This window comes from Pangasianodon hypophthalmus, chromosome 2, assembly GCF_027358585.1.
Source record: "Pangasianodon hypophthalmus isolate fPanHyp1 chromosome 2, fPanHyp1.pri, whole genome shotgun sequence".
Lineage (NCBI taxonomy): Eukaryota > Metazoa > Chordata > Actinopteri > Siluriformes > Pangasiidae > Pangasianodon > Pangasianodon hypophthalmus.
The window spans coordinates 20,226,213-20,247,028 of record NC_069711.1 but is presented as its reverse complement, the minus strand read 5'-3'; the positions used below and the strand labels follow the sequence as shown (position 1 = coordinate 20,247,028).

At 37.1% G+C, this 20,816-nt stretch overlaps 3 protein-coding genes across 3 annotated transcripts; 1 reads left to right on the top strand and 2 right to left on the bottom strand.

Moving 5' to 3' along the window:
• Positions 1 to 475: 475 nt before the first annotated feature.
• Positions 476 to 4,711, bottom strand: ndufb5 (NADH:ubiquinone oxidoreductase subunit B5). The gene is made up of 6 exons (XM_026942739.3): positions 4,552 to 4,711; positions 2,717 to 2,802; positions 2,290 to 2,356; positions 2,148 to 2,209; positions 1,885 to 1,991; positions 476 to 732 (listed from the first exon to the last, which is right to left on the bottom strand). Exons 1-6 carry the CDS (start codon positions 4,667 to 4,669, stop codon positions 612 to 614), a joined length of 561 nt encoding a protein of 186 aa, XP_026798540.1. The 5' UTR covers positions 4,670 to 4,711; the 3' UTR covers positions 476 to 611.
• Positions 4,712 to 5,669: 958 nt separating this feature from the next.
• mrpl47 (mitochondrial ribosomal protein L47) lies at positions 5,670 to 9,069 on the top strand. The gene is made up of 7 exons (XM_026927143.3): positions 5,670 to 5,828; positions 5,980 to 6,110; positions 6,359 to 6,419; positions 7,435 to 7,531; positions 8,296 to 8,426; positions 8,530 to 8,625; positions 8,732 to 9,069. The coding sequence occupies exons 1-7, from the start codon at positions 5,698 to 5,700 to the stop codon at positions 8,838 to 8,840; spliced, it is 756 nt and encodes a 251-aa protein (XP_026782944.3). The 5' UTR covers positions 5,670 to 5,697; the 3' UTR covers positions 8,841 to 9,069.
• A 155-nt stretch (positions 9,070 to 9,224) lies between these two features.
• On the bottom strand, positions 9,225 to 19,099 carry actl6a (actin-like 6A). Its single transcript, XM_026927129.3, has 14 exons — positions 18,886 to 19,099; positions 17,054 to 17,130; positions 16,801 to 16,975; positions 16,513 to 16,613; positions 16,311 to 16,408; positions 16,061 to 16,155; positions 15,007 to 15,113; positions 13,773 to 13,862; positions 13,598 to 13,659; positions 13,356 to 13,470; positions 13,175 to 13,255; positions 12,049 to 12,144; positions 9,833 to 9,919; positions 9,225 to 9,730 (listed from the first exon to the last, which is right to left on the bottom strand). Exons 1-14 carry the CDS (start codon positions 18,908 to 18,910, stop codon positions 9,650 to 9,652), a joined length of 1,290 nt encoding a protein of 429 aa, XP_026782930.1. The 5' UTR covers positions 18,911 to 19,099; the 3' UTR covers positions 9,225 to 9,649.
• Positions 19,100 to 20,816: the final 1,717 nt, after the last annotated feature.

The window sequence follows — 20,816 nt, the reverse complement described above, 5'->3', positions numbered from 1 at the left end:
TAATACTTAACTATAATGTAATACAGTAAAAAAAAATTAAAAAAAAATCTATTAGTTTGCTCTACTTATCTCTTATCAATGTCAAAATTAAGAATATTTTGTGTAAACTATATACAGTTAAGTGTCGAACTGTGTAATGTATGATTGCAACTAGCTCCTTCACCCCTTCTGAAACTCTCCCCGAAGAACTGACATTCAACCAACCTGTGTGTATTCTCCTCTATTTTCATTTTCAGGTGTAAAACAGTTACGGATACATGACCGTTTTTTTATGGTCACACTTTTACACTTTCTCCTGGAACTAATCAAAGTATCCATTCTATTGTCATATGTTCAGGAAAAATAAATGCCAAATTTGGGTTGACGGCCTGTATATCAGCGAGTGTCACCCCAAAATTATTATTATTATTATTATTATTATTAGCAATTTAAAGTTTAAAATTTTTTTTTTTTTTAATTAATCAGAAAACTAGAATTTGGCTTCTACACTTTATTGGTGCCAGTGGCAAAAGAACACAAATATATTTGCACAAATATCAGTATCCATTATACATTGTATAATGACAATAGTTCGGGCAGGTTCGAGGTGATCATCAGATGTCCCTCCAGGTTTAATTGTCAGGTGTTGCTTTGGGGCTCTGGTCGATTAGATTCTTATCAATTGTATCAATATAAAACCAGGGTCCATCTCCTTTTGCTCTCATGTGCTTCCGAACCTCAAGTTGTTTTTGTCTATGAAGAAAGAAATCAAGTCATGTTATTCGTTATAAAAATAAGCAGAAACTAATGAAATCCACGCAGTAACACCTTTCATTTTTAAAGACGTTACTGTGATATTATCTGAATTTCCAAGAAAACATTTAAAAAACAATTCAAAATATTGCCTGGCAATACTGATCTCATTAGGTTCTTCATTATAGACTTCACTTTACATTTTTACAGCCTAGAAAATAGTTCCCAGGTGAAATAGAGCTGAGCAGAGGACTCCTTAAGATGGTTAAGTTAATAAAGTTGTATACCAATGTTTTGGCACCCATAATACTTTGCCGCATTGATGCATTGCAGCGAACAAACTTAAGCATGATATATTGTACATTTCAGTGCATCATTACACTTTATTTGTTAAATTTAACAGGGGCAATTACAAATTTCATAACATTACAAAAAGATTAATCTTAACATTGGCCTTTCACTGTTCAAATGAATGTATGCTATTTAAATGTTTTATGCTTGTTTTTTTTTTTCTAGATGTTAAATTTTAAAATTGAACCCAAAATCAAAATTTGTTGCCATGTTGAATTAACTTCCCTCAAAGATGGATGTCTCTAAACACAGACAACTATGTAGTCTGCTTAATGCAAAGAAGTGTTTAAAACTCTTAGGTTCATATAAATGCTAAACACTTAGATTTTTTGTTAATTCTCCAGCGCTTACAGTGTTATTAGGATCTTGATTAAATGCTGACTGTCTATCTGCATACGACTTAATAAGAGAGAAATCTGAACATCCATTTTTCATTTATTTAGAAATCTGTTGCTATAGTCACATGTTTGTTTGTTTTTTTCAACACCAAATCAGTAAACATAAACATCAATTGTACCATGAATGTGCTAGATAATTTACGGGTGATTGGCATTTATCAACATACACATTCGACTATGAAGAAAAGCACTTCACAAAATTTTTGTAAACATGGCAGGAATTTTAGTTCAGTCTGGCCGACGAAAACATTACACATAACTTTAATAAAAGATTGATAAATGAGGCCCGTTGTTAACAGAAATAGCATGACTGTCATTTACGTAATTAGTTCTTTGTCCATGTGTACAAAAAAAGGTATATAATATTGAAAAAGCAGGTGAGTCCTGATCATTAACAGCTTACCTCATTTCAGCCTTCTCAGCCTCAATTTGGATAAGTGCCATCATTTTCTCATAATCCTTCACTGGGCTGTCGTAAATGTTCCGGGCAATCCATCGAGTAATGGGATGCTTGGATACAATGAAACACAGAAATCCATAATATAGCATATAGTTTGTACACATTTAGTGTCTAGACAGATCTGTCAAGTCAACAAAAACACAACCTGACCACATCTGTAGTGTGCACACTGAAATAATATTACAATATAGTTATAAAAACTGTACCTTATAGTACTCCCAATGCTCTGGCTCATAGCCCTCAGGGATTTCAGCCAATTCAGCCTCACCTAGGAAATAATGACCATGTTACATCCCAAATAAACTATGCGTCATCAATAATGTCACATCTAATGGGAGCGTAACTTACCGATGAAAACATTCACAAATGTCACAAACGCTGCAACGGGAATCCCAGTGAGCAGGATGTAATATTGCTGATGTAGAGAGAAGAGAAGAACTGTGAACTGGAGTCAAAACGACACACTATCCAACCATCTTATACACTTATATTTATATTTATATTATTCTTCTAACCAGTCCTTCTCCAAATGTTCTCCTTGATTAAGGCTGTAATTACAGTCATGGGAAAAAGAAAGTACACCCTCCTTCAGTGCTATGCTTTTATTTATCAGGGATAACAATTGTGTGGTCCTCGCCAACTTCTATAAACTAACAAATAACTTCAGGTGACAACAAAACGACAACAGATTTCAGTATGTAGCCATTTTTTTCCAAAAAGTAAACCAACATTCTGAAACCAGGTTTGTCTAATGACTACTTTTTTTTAGACTTACCAGTAAATTGAGAAATCTTCTGTCATAAAAGTCAGTGGGTTTGATGACAAACATTCTCTTCCCATGGCTTCCATAACGGACAGCAACTGTTACAAAAGCATAGTACAGTGAGTTACAGAGCCTCCTGTCTTCTACACTGGTCCCAGATTGAGAATTCTACGAAACGGCTCAAAATATTGATAGTACATGTCATGAAGTACATGTTTTGATACCGTTAGCGTACCTATCAATATCTTAACTCAAATAAATGTAAGCCTATTCACACTTTGTTGTTAAATGCGCACTAATATGCAATTTATAGTTTATTCATATTGTCATCCTGTAAGTGGCAGACACCTGACCTGCTCTGCATGGCTAACAATTTAATACATTGCAGAGAAGCTGATACCAGCTGTGTCGAGGCTGAAAGCCAACATATGGGCTATTTGTCAGAAAACAGCCAGTCAAGCCTTGGACATGCCAATGGAGTAGAACTGACCCTGCGATTCTGTTCCAAATGTTCTTAGGGTTCAGGTGTTTTTGTTATACCACAGCATTGTTAAATTCTCAATTCTGATTGGTCATGATGTGATTAATTTCCTACAGCATCACCTCTGACAATAGTGCTGGCAAAGCACAGCAGTCATTCCAATGTGTTCAATCTTTTCTATAGTAACAACTAATGATCAGTGACATTGTGAAACTTTGTGTAAGAAGCTGTTTATTCAACATTTATGTTGAATAAACATCAGTGTCAGCCTGTTGTAACAGTCAGTTAGTTTTCTGCCATGGGAGAGACTTCAGGACAGGAATTTTTCTTTCTGTTTTTTCTGCAACATGTCAAGCTGTGTGTGTATGGGGGAAAAAAAAAAGAGGCCAGAGATGGAACAACTGTTTATAGCCACTATAACATAAATGATAACAGAAGCTAACTTACCTTGTGGATATTCCACAACATTAAAATACTCATAATTGTACACAGGTAAAAGCATGATGCACTGTTCTTTAATAAATTCAAAATTAATAGTAATAGTTGACAAATTGCTGTGGTACAAGAGGAATAAAACACTTTGGTGTATGCTGTAAACAATTAACTTCAGGGTGATATAACTCTGTAATGGATTATTTTCCTATTTGAGCACACCATGTTTTATTATTCATTTATATGTTTTGGTAATTTCCTGATACAAAATGAAGGGTGGACTGCATTGTATCCTATGGTGAAGGAGCTGTTAACCAGCTGTAATATTACAGTACTATATATATGCGCGCACACACACACACACACACACACACGCACACACACATTATATATTTAACTAGATAAGCACTGTAGTAATTGGAGAAATTTTGGAAAGGAACCAGAATAAAAGGATTATTGGCTTCAGAACACTGAGTAGCTGATTAACAGGCGATATTTGGCTTATGTGTCTAACTGTAATGCTGTACTCAGCTTGATAAACATTAGTCTGCTAACGCTACTTAAATATTAAATATTTAATACTTAAACAAATGCCACCTAGCCAGTGATAGCTAATACTATAAGTGGTGTTATTAATACACCTGCTGTAATAGTACCTAGATTAGCGTTGCCTATAGAATCGCCACAACAATCCATTCTTCAACACCAAACAGCTCCAAACTGAACATAAACGCGCTCCATATAATGTAAAAGCCTTAATTTAATACCCTGCGCAGTGTTCTTCTGTAGGAAGAAGGTATCCGTTTAGAACACTGCCTGTCTTCTTAGCTTACTAGCTTAAGCAGCTGGAACACAGCGAGGACAAGGTCACTGCTAATAATACAGCGTCTGCAGGAATATTTGATGAAGTTCCACAAACATATGCATGGTTTACCTTGTTCTGAGCGCACTACTGCCCTGGAAAGTAGATCTGACGACTGATTTGCCCGTTTTAAGGGATTTATCCTGGCGGCAAACGCCGCCGCAGCCCTCAGGACGCTCAACGCCGCCATGATTGTTTTGGGCAGTGCTTTACCGAGAACTTCACTGATTGGTCCAGCAGTTAGTAGTGACGTCACATGCGCGACGGAAGTAAAGTCTCTTATTGGTTTCAGTCGACGTTCACGCTTAATTCATATTTATTTTAGGTTATTTATACACAATACATCAATTTATTTAAAAAAAGCATACTATTAAGCGTTTTTACTAACATTTTATTTTTTGGTAATTGTTCACCGTGTCCTACCTCAATCACATCACATAAGTAAAAACTACACGTCACGTAAGAATAGGATCACATATTTACATTTTCTAAAAAACAAAAAACAAAAAAATACCGAAACATTTAATGTGTCTAAATATATCCGAACACCGCACAGACAAGATAATCAATTTGTAAAAGGTAAAAACCTGGACCAGCGAATACGATGTGGTGAGAACCCATGTTGCCAAATTGGGCTGAAACCCTCAATTCCTGCAGAGACTATAGTTCTTCAGTTTGAAGCTGACGGGAGCAATAATTTCTATTTATCCATCCATCCTCTGTACCGCTTCCTACACAGGGTCACGGGGACCTGGACCCTATCCCAGGGGACACAAGGCGGGGGACACCCTGGACAGGATGCCAGCCCAGGGCACATTCACACACCCATTCACTCACTACGGACAATTTGGAGATGCCAATCAAGCTACAACGCATGTCTTTGGACTAGGGGAGGAAACCGGAGAACGCGGAGGAAACCCTGAATCACTGGAGAACATGCAGACTTCCTGCACACAGTGAGGAGGTGGGATTCAAACCCATTATTATTATTATTTTGTCTTTTTTATTTATAGCGTGATCAGAGGTTTGTTCCAAATAAAAAAAATAATAAAAAAAATTTAAAAAAAAGACCAGCTCCAGCTGGTACTGAAATAACGTTTCTAATGGAGGATAATCTAATAAGGAATTAAATATGCAGGTCACTGTGATACGGGCTCTGGTAGCCCTGAAATGTTAATTATCTGGCAACCCTGCTCAACATTGACATTGCTTTTCAAGATGGCCGCGGCCACTGCATGCCGTCTTGCCGCAGTTTGCAGACAATTTCAAAGCGTTGTTAAAATATCTTTGCCAAACAAAGCTCAATATTCATCGCATACCTTGGTTAGATATCATTCCTGCTTACAAAGGTATATATTTTTTTAAATTGTTGTGTAACTGTAAGCCATGTTTTGTTAACCTTTGCTAGCAAGGCAGGAAGCTATGAATGTGAATGGATAAGTGAGCATCATTAAGAAATGGAATTATGAGCTTATTAACTGTCTTATCTACTTTTTTTAGGCAAAACTACATTCCTTTTCGATTCAGCCGTCCTGAACATGCTCGCCTTGTGCACACATCCTCCAGCAGATGGGGTCTTGAGGAATTCTTTGACCTGCCTGAAAACTGGGGAGAGACTGCAGTTAAATCAGGTCCCACTGACTCTCCATCACATTTACAAAACTGCTCAAGACCTAATTTTTTATAGATATGTTCATATCTTGCTTATTTTTATTGTTTTAGCTATGAGTTTCCTCTGTTTCTTCTATTAATTGCTCTTATTGTCATGTTTAGGGAGAGCATTTTAAACATGTGACTATGAAAGCTGATTATTCTTAATCATCCACCATGACATTGTTTGTTTGTTTGTTTATTTGTTTGTTTGTTTGAATTCTCATAGGTTCTCCATGGACAGTCAAACAGCTTAGAGCAAAGAGTAATGAAGACTTGCACAAGCTATGGTAACTTTTACATTTGATTGCACTCAGATTTCTAATAATCAGTCAATCTAATAATTTTTTTAACCTGGGAGATAAAAACCAAATCTGAGTCTCACTTACAGTGGAGTTCTGCAAAAGTGTAACAGATCACATAACCAACAGGAACATGCACAAAGATCTCGAATTTAATGCAACAAGAGCTGATAGATTTATAAAAATTCTCTCGTAACTGCTTTCAACCAGACCATTAAAAAATTAAAAAGAGAAAATGAGAAAATTTTAAGATTTCTCTGTAAATAAAACTTAGAGATTAATGCTAAAATAAGTCAAAAACAAACAGCTTCTTTCTAATTTGGTACCAAAAATCTGGAATGATGTTCCCCCCACCTTGGCTACCAGAATATATTTTGTTACCTGCTCAAAATGGGCATCAACATGGGGGCGGGGTTATGATGGGGGCGGGGCTAGCATCGCTGTCCACTGCTGTTTAGCTATGCAGAGCGCTCACCATGTAATATGATAACACAATACACTGACAAATTTAATAAGTAAAATTAAAAAAAGCAAACACTTATTTGGTTTATTGGCAATATGTTTGTATCCTCAGAAGCAATGTTGAATTGTTTTCGTTCTCAGCCTGCGCAAACATTTGCATATGTCAAATGCAGGCATCAGTCTTTACACTTTCAGCGCTGTTTGTGGTTCTAAATAACACTAAGCATGATACACAGATTTTGCTTACAACAGCATCTGAATATTAGGTAGGAGTGCCCTGACCCTGAATTTTGACGGGGTTAATTGTAATGACTGAAATTCATTTTCAGCTTGTTTTGTGTGTGTGCCTCACTTGCTTGCTGCACAGTTTGTGTTAGGATGCATCCATTAAATACACCATCTAAAGTCTGACACAGTGTGCAATACAGCAATGCAGATTGGATTTAACTTGACAAAATTAATTTTTGATCATGAAAGATCAAACTTTGTGTTCCTGCTGATCATTTATTGATCCTATGATCATATTTGTTTTATGTTGCAGGTATGTTCTTCTAAAGGAAAAGAATATGTTGCATACTATAGAACAAGAGGCGAAAAGGCAGTGTGTTCCGATGCCTAGTCCAGAACGCATTAAGAAGGTGAGCAGATATTTTAAAGCTCTGATAAGTAAGGTTGTGACTGTATACCATCAGTGTGGCATTGTTTTATCACTATTTTTCGACTGTTTAAATGACATTTATACATTAAAATGTACTCCAAGTATAATTAAATTATTATTTATTCTGTTCAGCGTAGGTTAATGCATTACTTACTGATTTTAGTTACCAATTTGGTTAATGTCATTTAAAAAAACTTGTGATGGCTCTCCTATAAAATACAGTTATATTCTGTAGAAAAACCACAGTGCTTTTAATTTATATATAGCCTCTTAGTTCAAAGTCAGTGATGGCACCAGTAAGACAGGATGTGTGTATGCATTGTTGATTTTACATGGACACACACATTCAGGGGTTCTCAAACTTCTGCAGCCAGAAACCCCTTTAACTGTAAAATAAATTACACAGATTCCCTCGACACAATTTCTAATTAACATAATCAAGCTATTTTAAATATTAGGCCCATTATTTAAATTGGCATAATAATATTTTGGCTATTTAATGGAGCCACTGGGCATTTTATTCCTGAACTATCCATCCTCAGAAGTTTGAATTAAACTCACTGAATTTCACTGACCAAACAAACAGACTAATAACTACAAGAACTCTGTAATAAATATAATCTCTATGATAATAGTGGGTTGTGATTTCCACTACTGTAACAAATCACAGACCCACCTGGGTCTCCAAAACCTTCTTTGAGAACCACTGATTTAGAAAAATAACCCAAGATGATGTATTATTAGGTGGAAAGATCTATGCAGAGGCTTGACACCGTCGTGAAAGAGCGAGAAGACGCCCTCCGTTTACTACAGACAGGACAAGAAAAAGCCAGACCTGGAGAATGGAGGAGAAACGTTTTTGGCAAAATGTTCTGGTAAGCAGTTACATTAGTTCTATCCTCTGTTATAACTGATGACATGCCTGCGTGTGGAAATAGAATTTGAGTGTAACATGGCGTTTTTATCTTTATGAAATAGGTACCGTTTTAGAGAACACCCTGTCCCCTGGTACATGAACAAGATCTACAAGAGGAAACGTTTCTATACACCATCATTTGTTAGCCCTTATACAAGGTAAGGCTGAAATCCTGGATTTAAAACTCACTGACTAGCAAAATAGTTCAGACTGCAGTACATGCTTACTTGCGATTTCTTTTTTTTTTTTTCCCCTTAATTTCAGGCTAAGTCTTGAGAAGCACCTGAGGAGTAAAGCAAGGAGACAAAGGAGAGAGAAACAAAATCAGAAGAAACTGACTGAGGTTTTCCCTAAAAAGACTGCACAAGCATGAGACGGCCGAGGCTAAAAGTCAATGTTGCTAATTATATGAACCCATTTCTTCATGTGTGGATTGATCCCTGGCCTTTTATACTGGTGTTAGCTTATTAATGAAGTCTTAATGCAGGTGCAGCACAGCATTTCAGTCAGGACTTGCTCTGAGTAAAGCACTGAGTATGGATTATATAAGATGTCTGTGTTCTGAGTGCTATGTGAAAATTGAAATTGACTTCTGAAAGGCATCTCGCATCTCTGAGTAATTCTTAATTATTTGACTGGTCATTTTGGACATGATGGCTTCTGCTGTTTGCATCAGATTGATAGAGAAACTAAATATCAATAATGCAAGTTTCAAATGCATAATGATCCATGATACAAAGAAACTTAAACACAAAGCTGTCACAAAAAAACTTTATTTTCAAAATAGCCAATTGCTGATTAAAAACACAAGTAGTTTACTGTATATATTGCTTACTTTAATCATTTTCTCTGCAGCCAACTTGAAGGATGATCAGTTTCCTTGTATATGTGCCAAATAACACACCATTATTATCTAAAATACAGAATTGAATCTTTTCTCTGAATTGCCAAATATGACACAAAAAACACTATATAGAGTATAGAAAAGAGTGTGACCATGACAATTAATACAGAGTTATAAAATCAAAAATGTTTAATAAGAAAGCAGAACTAATTTTTGTATAATTTTAGCACAAGTGTCCTTTATGTTCCTGAGTCCACTAAGAAGGCCTGTTCTACCAGAAACTTTTTTTTTTTTTTTTTTTAGTTAAAGAATCAAATGGCAAAAAAAGCTGGAGTTGGTCAAGGGCACTTCCTCTCTACACACTGCTTCCCTCCTTCCTCATACTCCTGCTTGGAAATCCACATTTGTTGGAAGGTTCCCTAAAGATGAAGATAAAATATAATGATGAAAACCACCAACAAGACAGCTCTGTATTTCCTCAATACACCCACAGCACTGAAAACGTGTGAAGCAGTACTCACCAGTGATGCCAGGATAGACCCTCCGATCCAGGCACTGAACCTGCGCTCCAGAGTCGTATTGTTGGCTATTAACTTCAAGCGCATACTCTGTGAAATATAAACAATTTCACTGTGGTTGTGCTCCAAAGAGGCTAATTAATAGGATGGCACAAAGTTGGGTTAAAAATTCTAAAGCATTCTCTCTATACTTAAGCTTTTCTAGAATTTAGAAAAGACATCTAGAAATAGAAATTGCTAAACCGGTCTCAAATCTGTGTAAACAGTCCTGAATTAGAAATATTAAGAGGCTTTAGTGTGAGCATTTTATCCAACAGTGTAATGCACTGATAATGCATTACAAATTAAAAATTGTGTACATATGCTTATAAAATGCACTAGATTTAGACAAGTTGCATTATATTAATTATTGGACATGCAGATGGAAAAATATCAACACAGTATAAATAATAATAATAATAATACATGTTAACAATTTGGAAAAATTTTCAGTTCAGCTTTTATCCTATATACACTGAATGGCCAAAAAAAAAAAGGTCGCTGTTTGGGTTTAAATAAGCAAATACTTAAGAGCCTATGACTGGATCATTACTGCAGTGATTAATATGTTTCAGCTGGCAACAATTCTTTTAACCTTAACTGATGCAGTGTGTAGCTTCTCATTTCTTAAACAACCATGGCAGATTACGTATCCCGTGGTCGTGGAAAAGATGTTCCTGAAGGGGAAAATTGTTGGCCTGCATCAAGCAAAGAAAACAACTAAGGAGATTGCTGAAATCACTGGAACTGGGTTATGAAATGTCCAGTGCATTATTAAAGCCTGGAAGGATAGTGGTGAACTGTCAACATTACAGCAGAAATGTAGTCGGGAAAAAATCTTGAATGATCGTGATCGGAGATCTTTAAAACGCTTGATGTCACGTCGTAAAAAAAAAAATTGACAGAATTCATGGCTATGTTTAATAGTGAAAGTAAGAGCATTTCCACACGCACAATATGATGAGAACTTACAGGATTTGGACTAAACAGCTGTGTGGCCACAAGAAAGCCATTTGTTAGTGAGGCTAATCGGGAAAAATGACTTCAATTTGCTCTGGAGCATAAAGACTGGACTGTGGAGCAATGGAAAAAGGTCATGTGGTCTGATAAAATCAGATTTACCCTATTCCAAAGCAATGGGCGTGTCAGGGTAAGAAGGGAAATGCATGAAGTGATGCACCCATCATGCATAGTGCCTACTGTACAAGCCTCCGGAGGCAGTGTTATGATCTGGGGTTGCATCAGTTGGTCAGGTCGAGGCTCAGCCTCATTGTGTGGCAATAAAATGAAGTCAGCTGAGCACCTGAATGTACTGAATGACCAGGTTATCCCGTCAATGGACTTTTTCTTCCCTGACGGCACAGGCATATTCCAGGATGAAAATGCTAAGATTCATCAGGCTTAACTTGCGAAAGAGTCGTTCAGGGAGCATGAGGAATCATTTCACACATGAATTGGCCACCACAGAGTCCTGACCTTAAGCCCACTGAAAGTCTTTGGGATGTGCTGGAGAAGACTTTACGGAGCGGTCCGACTCTCCTGTCCTCAATGCAAGATCTCAGCCAAACATTAATGCAACTCTGGATGGAAATAAATGTTGTGAAGTTGCATAAGGTTGTTGAAACAATGCCAGGACGAATGTGTGCCGTAATTAAAGCTAAATGCAGTGCAACAAAATATTAGATTGTGCGACTTTTTTTTTTTTTTTTTTTTTTGGCCAGGCAGTGTATATTTCAAAATAATCAAAATTGGGGTCAAAATAAATAAATAAGATGCAATTGCACAATGAAGTATCAGCTACTTCTAGCTATGTCTTTTTAACACCATATACTCTGCAGCAAAAAAAAAAAAAAAGTGCATGAATATTTTTTTAGAATTGAATAAAAGTTGCATTATTTGTTAAATTTTTTTAATCTGATTGGATGGAAGTTCTTGATTATTTTTCTATAAAACCAGCTCTAATAGTATCCCTGTCTGTAAGGCAAATCACAGAGTTATATTAATCACTCATTCTAATATGTTATTGTTTCTATAGTAACAGCTCATTCACTGGGACTCGTATGATGGATGCTCCGCATAATCTAAGCCTAATAATAGACACATCTACACTGGATGAAACAAAGCATAGCACATTTTGTGCGTAGATTATATTATATATAGATTTATGCAGTAGAACAAACCGGTGGTGTCTTCTGAGACAGTTCTCTGTTTAGTCTGTCTGTAAATCCTTGGATGAGAGTGTTTCCTCCAGTAACTATCACACTGCCATACAGACCCTGAAAAAAAAGAAAAAAAAAAAATCACCACAAGTGCTGTCAGGATCTATTCAAAATATCAAAGCGTGCTTTCACATATGCATTGTTTAGTCCGGTTGAATTGAACCCGGCTGCGTTTTCCCCCTCGGCAAAGCTCATTAAAACAGGTGAGAACCCAGCAAGCGCACTCTGATAGCAAAACAGCCGGTCCAAGAGCAGCTGAGCGATGTGAACACAGTGAAATCACCACAGTGAGAAAGTGATTCGATTATGAATCGAAACTGCAGAAAGTGAAGAAAATATCAATTTTAGATGTGAGGTTTTAAATTGAGCCAAAAGACAGAGCTGTAATACTGCGGAAATGTGATGTGTTCTGGATATTTGGACTAACAAACAAAAAGAGAAAATAAAAACTGGATGCAATACACAAAAATGGTTTTTTTTTGACGAAGGAATGAAAGAATTTTACAAATACGTTTGTATTTTTTATACAGCACACCCCTCAGCTACCATCTTTTTTTGCTTTTCAGTTCCTTTAATTATGTGCAGTGTGAAAACCAAACAAAACAGCAGACAAACCAAAAATATCAATTTCACTTTGATTCAGACTAATAGGTGCGAAATGCCCAAAGTATCAAAGTTTGTTTTGGATTTATATCCAATTTAGTCATTGTCAGTTCCCTCCTGTTTGCCAAATTTCTCTTAACAGTTACGAACCAGGGAAGATGAAAGCAAACAAACTTTCTCTGAGACGTGAATCCAGCCACTATATCTTTGTGAACTGTTGCTCATGCATTGTCATAGGACAGAGAAACATGCCAAGAGGAGAGTGCTAACTCTCCTATTCTGTATGTGTGAGCTAACAGATGACAACAACTAGCTAGTGTCATTCTGATCAACCGGGAAAAAGGAGGAAGGCTGTCCTTCCCACCCAGAGAACAGAGCTAATTATGCTTTCCTGGACTAATGGTCATTCATGATCTCCTGATGATTAGACGTTTACCCCACTTAGGAGACCCATTTTTAGTTGTATAATGTAAAAAGCTCTTACTGGTCGGATATCAACGTCACACATGCCAACACTGGTGGTCACAACATGGCCTACTCCAAGCATGGTGTTTCCTGACAGGCCCTATAAAACACACACAAACACACAAAGTGCACCTTTAGAGACGATACTGTCTGTAGAAAGAAACAGTAAATCACAGGGAAAATTGTTTAACAGTGCCTACCTTTGCATTAGAAGGGTCAAAAAGCCCCTCAGGAATCTTCAGTCGTTCAGCTCCAAAGTCACAGTTGTAGCCGTTAGGCAGCTCATAGTGAACAGTCGGCATCTGAACAGCCACCCTGCAAAGGCAACAAGACCACAATGATGGATTTCTCTTCCTCCAGGGAAGGACCAGCTGTGACCAGCTAATTATAACATCTGTGCATTTTGTTTGAAGTGAAGTAAGAAGAGAATAGATGGACATACTGTTCATCATAAGGTGAATCTGAAACCTGCAAGACTGAGGCCTGGAAATCTTGAATAACAGTCTGCAAATATGAACACAGCTGATTAGACCTGAGTGTGTCAGAGCATTAGGTTATCATCATACAGTAGACCTGTAGCATCGTCTCTGAGTCTCTATACAACTGCACGTCCTTACATTACACATGTAGTTATGCCATGAGCGAGTAACTTGAGGTAGTTTCTCTTTCTTCTTCCAGCTGGCTGGTGCACCTTCACGTACTGAATCCTTTAATAAGAAAACAGCAGTATAAATAGTTGCAATACGTGCAACAGCACTGGTGTTAATAAGAAATCTTTAAAGTTAGGGCTTTTATACTTCACTTCAACTACTGTTTATACTTCAACAATGCTGCATTTCAGAGTCTGTTTTAAACACAACATGAAACAGAAATACAAACGCGTTTCAATCATGAAGGACTGCTAGTCTCCCACAATTCCATCATGCTCAGTCCCAGGATTTAAGGCCAAAGTTATTTAAGTCTGTATTTTGTGCTCACCCTTAAAGAGCACCTTGTTATGTTATAAACTACCCATTTTTTGTCCCATTCACAATTCTGCTGTGACTTAATCCAGTTTTTGCACTGTGGGATTTCAGTGGTCTTTTAACAGGATTAACTTGTCACACTGCATGAGATGATCCCAATAAAATCTTGGCTGAATTCTATAACAGACTGGGTGATAACATGTGTTCTCAATTTCAGATTATACAATGAAGATCCTCTATTGACAAAATTACTACACTCTGCTTCCATCATCAATCAGTGAGATGCGGACTTGTGCAGAAAATGGGGTCGCACAAACAAACATTCTTCAAAGTGAAGTAATAAGGATATCTTTTCCTTCCATTAGCACGTTGCCATCATATTTGTAGCTGTACTGTGAGTTTTGTGTAATCCAAAGGAGTCCTCCTATTGGTGGATTTTAGATAAGCATTGTACTCAAATTCACTCAAATTTTCCGGCACTGACACAACTCCGATCTCAACTTACAACCAAAGAGTTCTTTTACAAGGTGCAATTTTTGTCTCCGACAGCAAAACTGGGCTGGAATATCGTACAGTATAAAGCCAGCTTTACTCACGAAATCAGAGGCCATTTAGAGACGGGAAATGGAGACAAAGGAGCATTTTATCTTAAGTATTTACAACAGATGAATTGTACACCATCTAACCAAGGACATGCGCTATCAAATTGAAGTTGTTTTCAAGTACAAAAATACTTTTTAGCTGTTCCACTTCCACAATAACATGACATGATCAGGTGACGTGCAAAAAAAAGGCTCCTTACTCTTCATGCTACACTGTGGAATAAAAATTTCATCTATGGATATGGCATGCAAAAATAAAATCGACTTAATAGACAAAGCCTCACCTTTGATGCAATCATGTATGGGGGAATGATTTCGACATTTAATTCCTGAAACAGCTCTCTACACTGCATGCTCATGAAGTCACCTGCAAGTGGGGACTTGACAATGCCTGGAAAAAGTACAGAACAGACCCTCAGTGCCAATATACAGTATGATACACAAGGATTGTTTATTCAACTGCTAAGCTTTTTGCACAATTGAGTGTGTTTATATGTACAAAACAATGCATCACCAAAAATCTTATTTAGTTCACAATGCCAGTGAATGTCTTAATGATCACAAAATGCTGTGCTTCCTTCAGCTGTTAAGTCTATTTACTGCTTCAGGAGCTTTTCTCTATGTACATGAACACTCCTGTACTGTATATGTGACATATAATATGTCTTCCACAGTATATTTAAATATATAATGTACTAATATATGAATATGAGTTCAAAGGGTGGATTTATATACAAATCAGGTGAACAGTGTAGCATATCATACATTCAACCTATCATACATTCTAACAGAGAAGAACTGGGCTAGTTAACATCTGTCTGTGGCCACATCTGGCCCTGGGGCCGGACTTTGGACATCCCTGATGTAGAAAGATGAAAAAGTAATAGTATACATGTTGTGAATATCCTGATTACTGAGCTACAATCAGGTGTCCTCTGGATTTCTTGTGTTATCACAATGTCTTGAAATATAAAACAGCCTGGATCTGATTTAGGATACTGTGATATACTGTTTACATAAATATCTGAAAGAACTGCTAAAATCAGATAATAATCAGATTATTGCTGTGCACTGTTATTAAACACACCTCAACCAATCTTATGCTGTATGTAAGTGAAAAGGAGATTACCAACCATACATGCATATGTTGCACTGCTGATATTTCCTGCTTAAATCAGCACCTTAATTTCTTAGCAGGTCCCTTGTGATCACTGGTTTAGCTCATCTGTCTTTATGTGTGTTGTCACAGTTAAACCTAACAGTGATTGCAGACCTCTCAAATATGTGAGAAAATACTTTTCTTTACTCAAAAGCTAAGAGACCAGAAGGATTATTTACCTTGCTGCAGGACATAACCATCGTGCACTGGAATAGCAGTCGTGTGCGTCGCACCGCTGTCTAACACCAAACCAGTGGATCGTCCATTTGCAAATCTGATATGATTAAGAGTTAAGAATGCTGCTACATGTATCAGACATGATTATACCAATATTTTCTCATTACATGAGCTCTGGTTAGTGTAGACATGTACTGAGACCTAAAGGGGAAAAACACTTCAAACAGTAGACAAACTGATAGTGAAGGATACGCAGACAGCACGGCTGTTTTACACAAGAAGAAAGCAGGGATGTTGTAATGCTCAAACATAAGCTCTGTCAGCTTCTCCCTCTTGGCTCGTGTGTTCCACTGAATATAAATTAAAACCAGACAATAAATGTGCATGTGTGTGTCAGTCAGAATAGTTAGGATGATATGTTTAATAAGGAAATTAAAGTTTGTGTAGAGCTTACAGAGGCTTCTGACATCAGCACGGGATGCAAGCTAGGCTCGGATTTGAAGTGCATTCTGTAGGTGTGGTCCAAAATGGCCTGAAAGCTGTCCCAGTCTTCAACTAGGAGAAATAACGATTATGTAACATTTTATCAAAAACAAAAATACACTTTTGCACTTAAACAAAAATATCTTTTTCACAACAATTAGATAAAAATTATTCCTAATTATTTCAAGTTCTAGTATTTTGGCCTATATTTTTTGTCTGCATCCATAAAAATAAACAGCAATGACAGAAAGACACCTACTCATGCCATTTTTAAGAGGTGACATGACCTCCATGTTTTCCCGTGGCACCCTGAGCTGGTTGGTATCGATGTAGTATGTCGTTCCACTTTGCTTGCCCTTATCCCCATCTGTTTCCATCGGTGTAGTGCCATCTTCCCTGTCCACAGTCACGCCAATCACGGTGGGGAAGTCAGCCTGCAAATCAACACATCTTTATAGCAAACCTCACACGTGTATTACACGGTGAACGTGAATTCGAGGCTTCCCTCTTACCTTGGGGCAGTCCTCTCCAGCATAACCAGCCCTCACGGAGTAGGAGCCGATATCAAACACCAGCGCGCCAACCTCGTCTGGTAGACAGAAAAAGAGCAGATTTCTTAGAAATGGGTGCGAATATCAATAAATTGTGATATAGCACAGTTTGAATTATTGTTTAGTGTGCACTCGTATGAATGCTATTCATCCTGTCTGGCTTTGACTGCACCATAACATCATACATATACCTGCACTGTTTACTTATTATACATTTATTTCCTGTCACTCTTGAACAATATATTGAATAGAAACATAAAATAATAAAATGACAGGCACATGCATTATAAGCCAGGGACCCCACCCAAAAACCAAAAAAACAATTCCAGCAACCCTTTAAGTCTGTCACACGACAGATTTCATTTAAAGAATAATATGGCAAATGTGAGCCATTATATTAATTTAGTGGAACCATTAAAGCTTTTAATTCCTGAACTCTCCACACATCAAGATGTAGATTTGAAATACCGTCACATTGACAGGACTCTGGTTTTATTAAAATTACAATCAGGTTAATGTTATAAAGTTATTTAAACATATTTATACTTATTTAGTTATTGAGTTTTAGAGTTACTGAGCTCATTTTATTTAAAGTAATCAGTCAAGTAGGCTTTTATAATTACTACATTCTAAACAACCTCGATAGTAGCTGATAGTAATCTCCACCACATTTGTGTGATTTTTAAAAAGCAACACAGTCACAGACCGCCTGGATATACATCACACACCTCAGCCACTCTGAGAACCATGGCTTTAGCTACATCTTTATTTAACATTGTTTACTTAGATAAATAGGATAGAATAAAATGCAATGGATGGTAGATAGATAGAAAGACTGGATAAATAGATAGGATAGATGGGACCGAATGGATAGATGTATAGGATAGGACAGGATGCAATGGATGGTAGATAGATAGATTGCATGGATGGATAGATAGGATAGAATGGAGAGATAGGGTAGAAAGAATAGAATGGATAGGACAGGATGAAAGGTTAGATAAGATAAATGGCTGGATGGCTGGTTGGATAGATAGAGAATGGATGGATATAGGGATAGGAGATATAGTATAGGATAGAATGGATGGGTGGATGGATGGAGAGGAGATAAGAGAGAATGGATGGATGGAGGGAGCAGTAGGATAGAATGGATAGATGGATGAGATCAGATAGGGTAGACTAGGCGCAATGGATAGGACGAATAGATGGATGGATGGATTGATGATAGATAGATAGATAGATAGATAGTATAGAATGAATGGGTGCAAAGATAGAATCGATGGACGGGTGCGATAAGACAAGATGAATGGTTTGATGGAGGGATAGGATAGGATGAATAGATAAATAGAATGGATGAGTGGCTTGATAGGATAGAATGGGTGTACAGAATGATAGATAGATAGATAGATAGATAGATTTAAGAAACAGAAAAGGAAAAGTTAACACACTATGAAACGGTAAACCCAGAAGTTGAACTAATCAGGAGATCAGTGCAGTCATTATGGTTTTCAGTCAAAACTTCACACTGAAGATGAAGTTGTTCTGTAACCGCGATGCAGTCACTGCGCAGCACTCACACACACACACTCTCACACACACACACATTCTAGCTAAATAAAGGGGCATATTTCACTAACTGCATTGAAGGTAAATAAATAATAACTACTAGTTTACATTCTGATTATCTCAGTATAGCTAGCGATCTGATCTTAGCCAAACGTGGCGGGCGCTCATTCATTTTCCACCTCTCATACACACACACACACACACACACACACACACACACACACACTTACCCCCGCCATACACTCCTCCACTCATTATAGCCAATGATGGATGTAGATTTACTTATCACAAATAAAACTAAACCGTCCCTGATTAAATCTAAATCCGCAATTTTGTCTTCTTCTTTTATAATAAGGAATTCATCACAACAAAGGAAACGAGACGGACATCTTCCTCTGTGGTGAACAATAACGGAGGTGATCTGAACTCAGAAGTACAGCGTCGCCCCCTTCCGGCTACAAGGAAAACTACAGAAACAATTTATTACAGCCTTTAAAAAGTCCTTCCGTTTGATATGTGAGAAAGAAAGCTTTCTAAAGCCTCAAAAATTATATAAACACACTGCTGAGATATATATAAATTATATATATACAGTACTGTGCAAAAGTCTTTGGCACATGCAAGAAATGCTGTAGAGCAAAGATGCCTTCAAAAATAATGAAATTAAATGTTTCTACATTAAAAAAAAAACTTCTATAAAGAGCAGTAAACAGTGAATGAAACAAAGTCAATATTTGGTGTGACAATCCTTCGCTTTAAAAAAAATAGTAGTCTCAGGTACAATGTGTGCAGTTTTATAAGGAAAAGTGTCTCTTAAGTAATATTCTGCTTTCTTTACTGACATACAAACATTTTTCTGGGACATTTAATTTTGTGCTGGAAAACTAATGTTTGGAAATCTAGAATGTTTTTGTACTGAATCAATAATGTCGAAGTCATAAATAAAAATCTATAACAAAGTTTGTACTAAAAAAATAGGGTGCCTAAGACTTTGCACAGTACTGTATATATATACAGTCAGGTCCGGAAGTATTTGGACAATGACAGAGTTTTTGTGATTTTGCCTTTATACACAACCACAGTGGATATGAAATAAAACAATCAAGATATGATCAAAGTGTAGACTTTCAGCTGTATTTTAAGAGGTTCCACAAAAATATGGCATTTACCATTGAGGAATTACAGACATTTTAAGCAAAGTACCTCCATTTTCAGGGGCTCAAAGGTATTTGGACAAAGCGACATAATTGTACATATAACCATAGTTTTAATACTTCGAAAATCCTTTGCAGTCCTTTGCTGCTTGTTTGTGGATCTTTCTGCTTTCAGTCTTGTCTTCAGTAAGTGAAAATGCTCTATTGGGTTGAGATCAGGCGACTGACTTGGCCATTGAAGAATATTCCATTTCTTTGCCTTCAAAAAGTCTTGAGTTGCTTTCGCAGTATGTTTAGGGTCATTATCCACCTGCACTGTGAAGCAGCGTCCTATCAGTTTTGTAGCATTTGGCTGAATGTGAGCAGAGAGTATAGCCCTATACACCTCAGAATTCATCTTGCTACTTCTGTCAGCAGTCACATCATCGATAAACACCAATGAGCCCGTTCCATTGGCAGCCATACATGCCCATGCCATAACACTGCCTCCACCATGTTTGACACATGATGTGGTATACTTTGGATCATAATCTTGGTTTCATCAATCCAAAGAATCTTAGTCTAATCTGGCTTTCCTGTTCTTGAATGTTACCAGTGGTTTGCGCCTTGTTGTAAACCCTCTGTATTTACATTCATGAAGGTGTCTCTTGATTGTAGATTTTGACAATGATATGCCTACCTTCTCCAGAGTGTTCTTGACTTAGCTAGATGTTGTGAAGGGGTTTTTCTTCAGGGGCTGTAATTCCTAAATGGCAAATGGCATATTTTTGTGGAGCCTCTTAAAATAAAGCTGAAAGTCTACACTTCGATCACATCTTGATTGTTTTATTTCAAATCCATTGTGGTGTTGTATAAAGGCAAAATCACAAAAACTTACTTCCGGACCTGACTGTATACATACATGCATACATACATATATATATATATATATCTCCAGGAGGGCATGGTGGCTTAGCAGTTAGCCCCGTTGCATCGCACCTCCGGGGTTGCTGGTTTGAATCCCACCT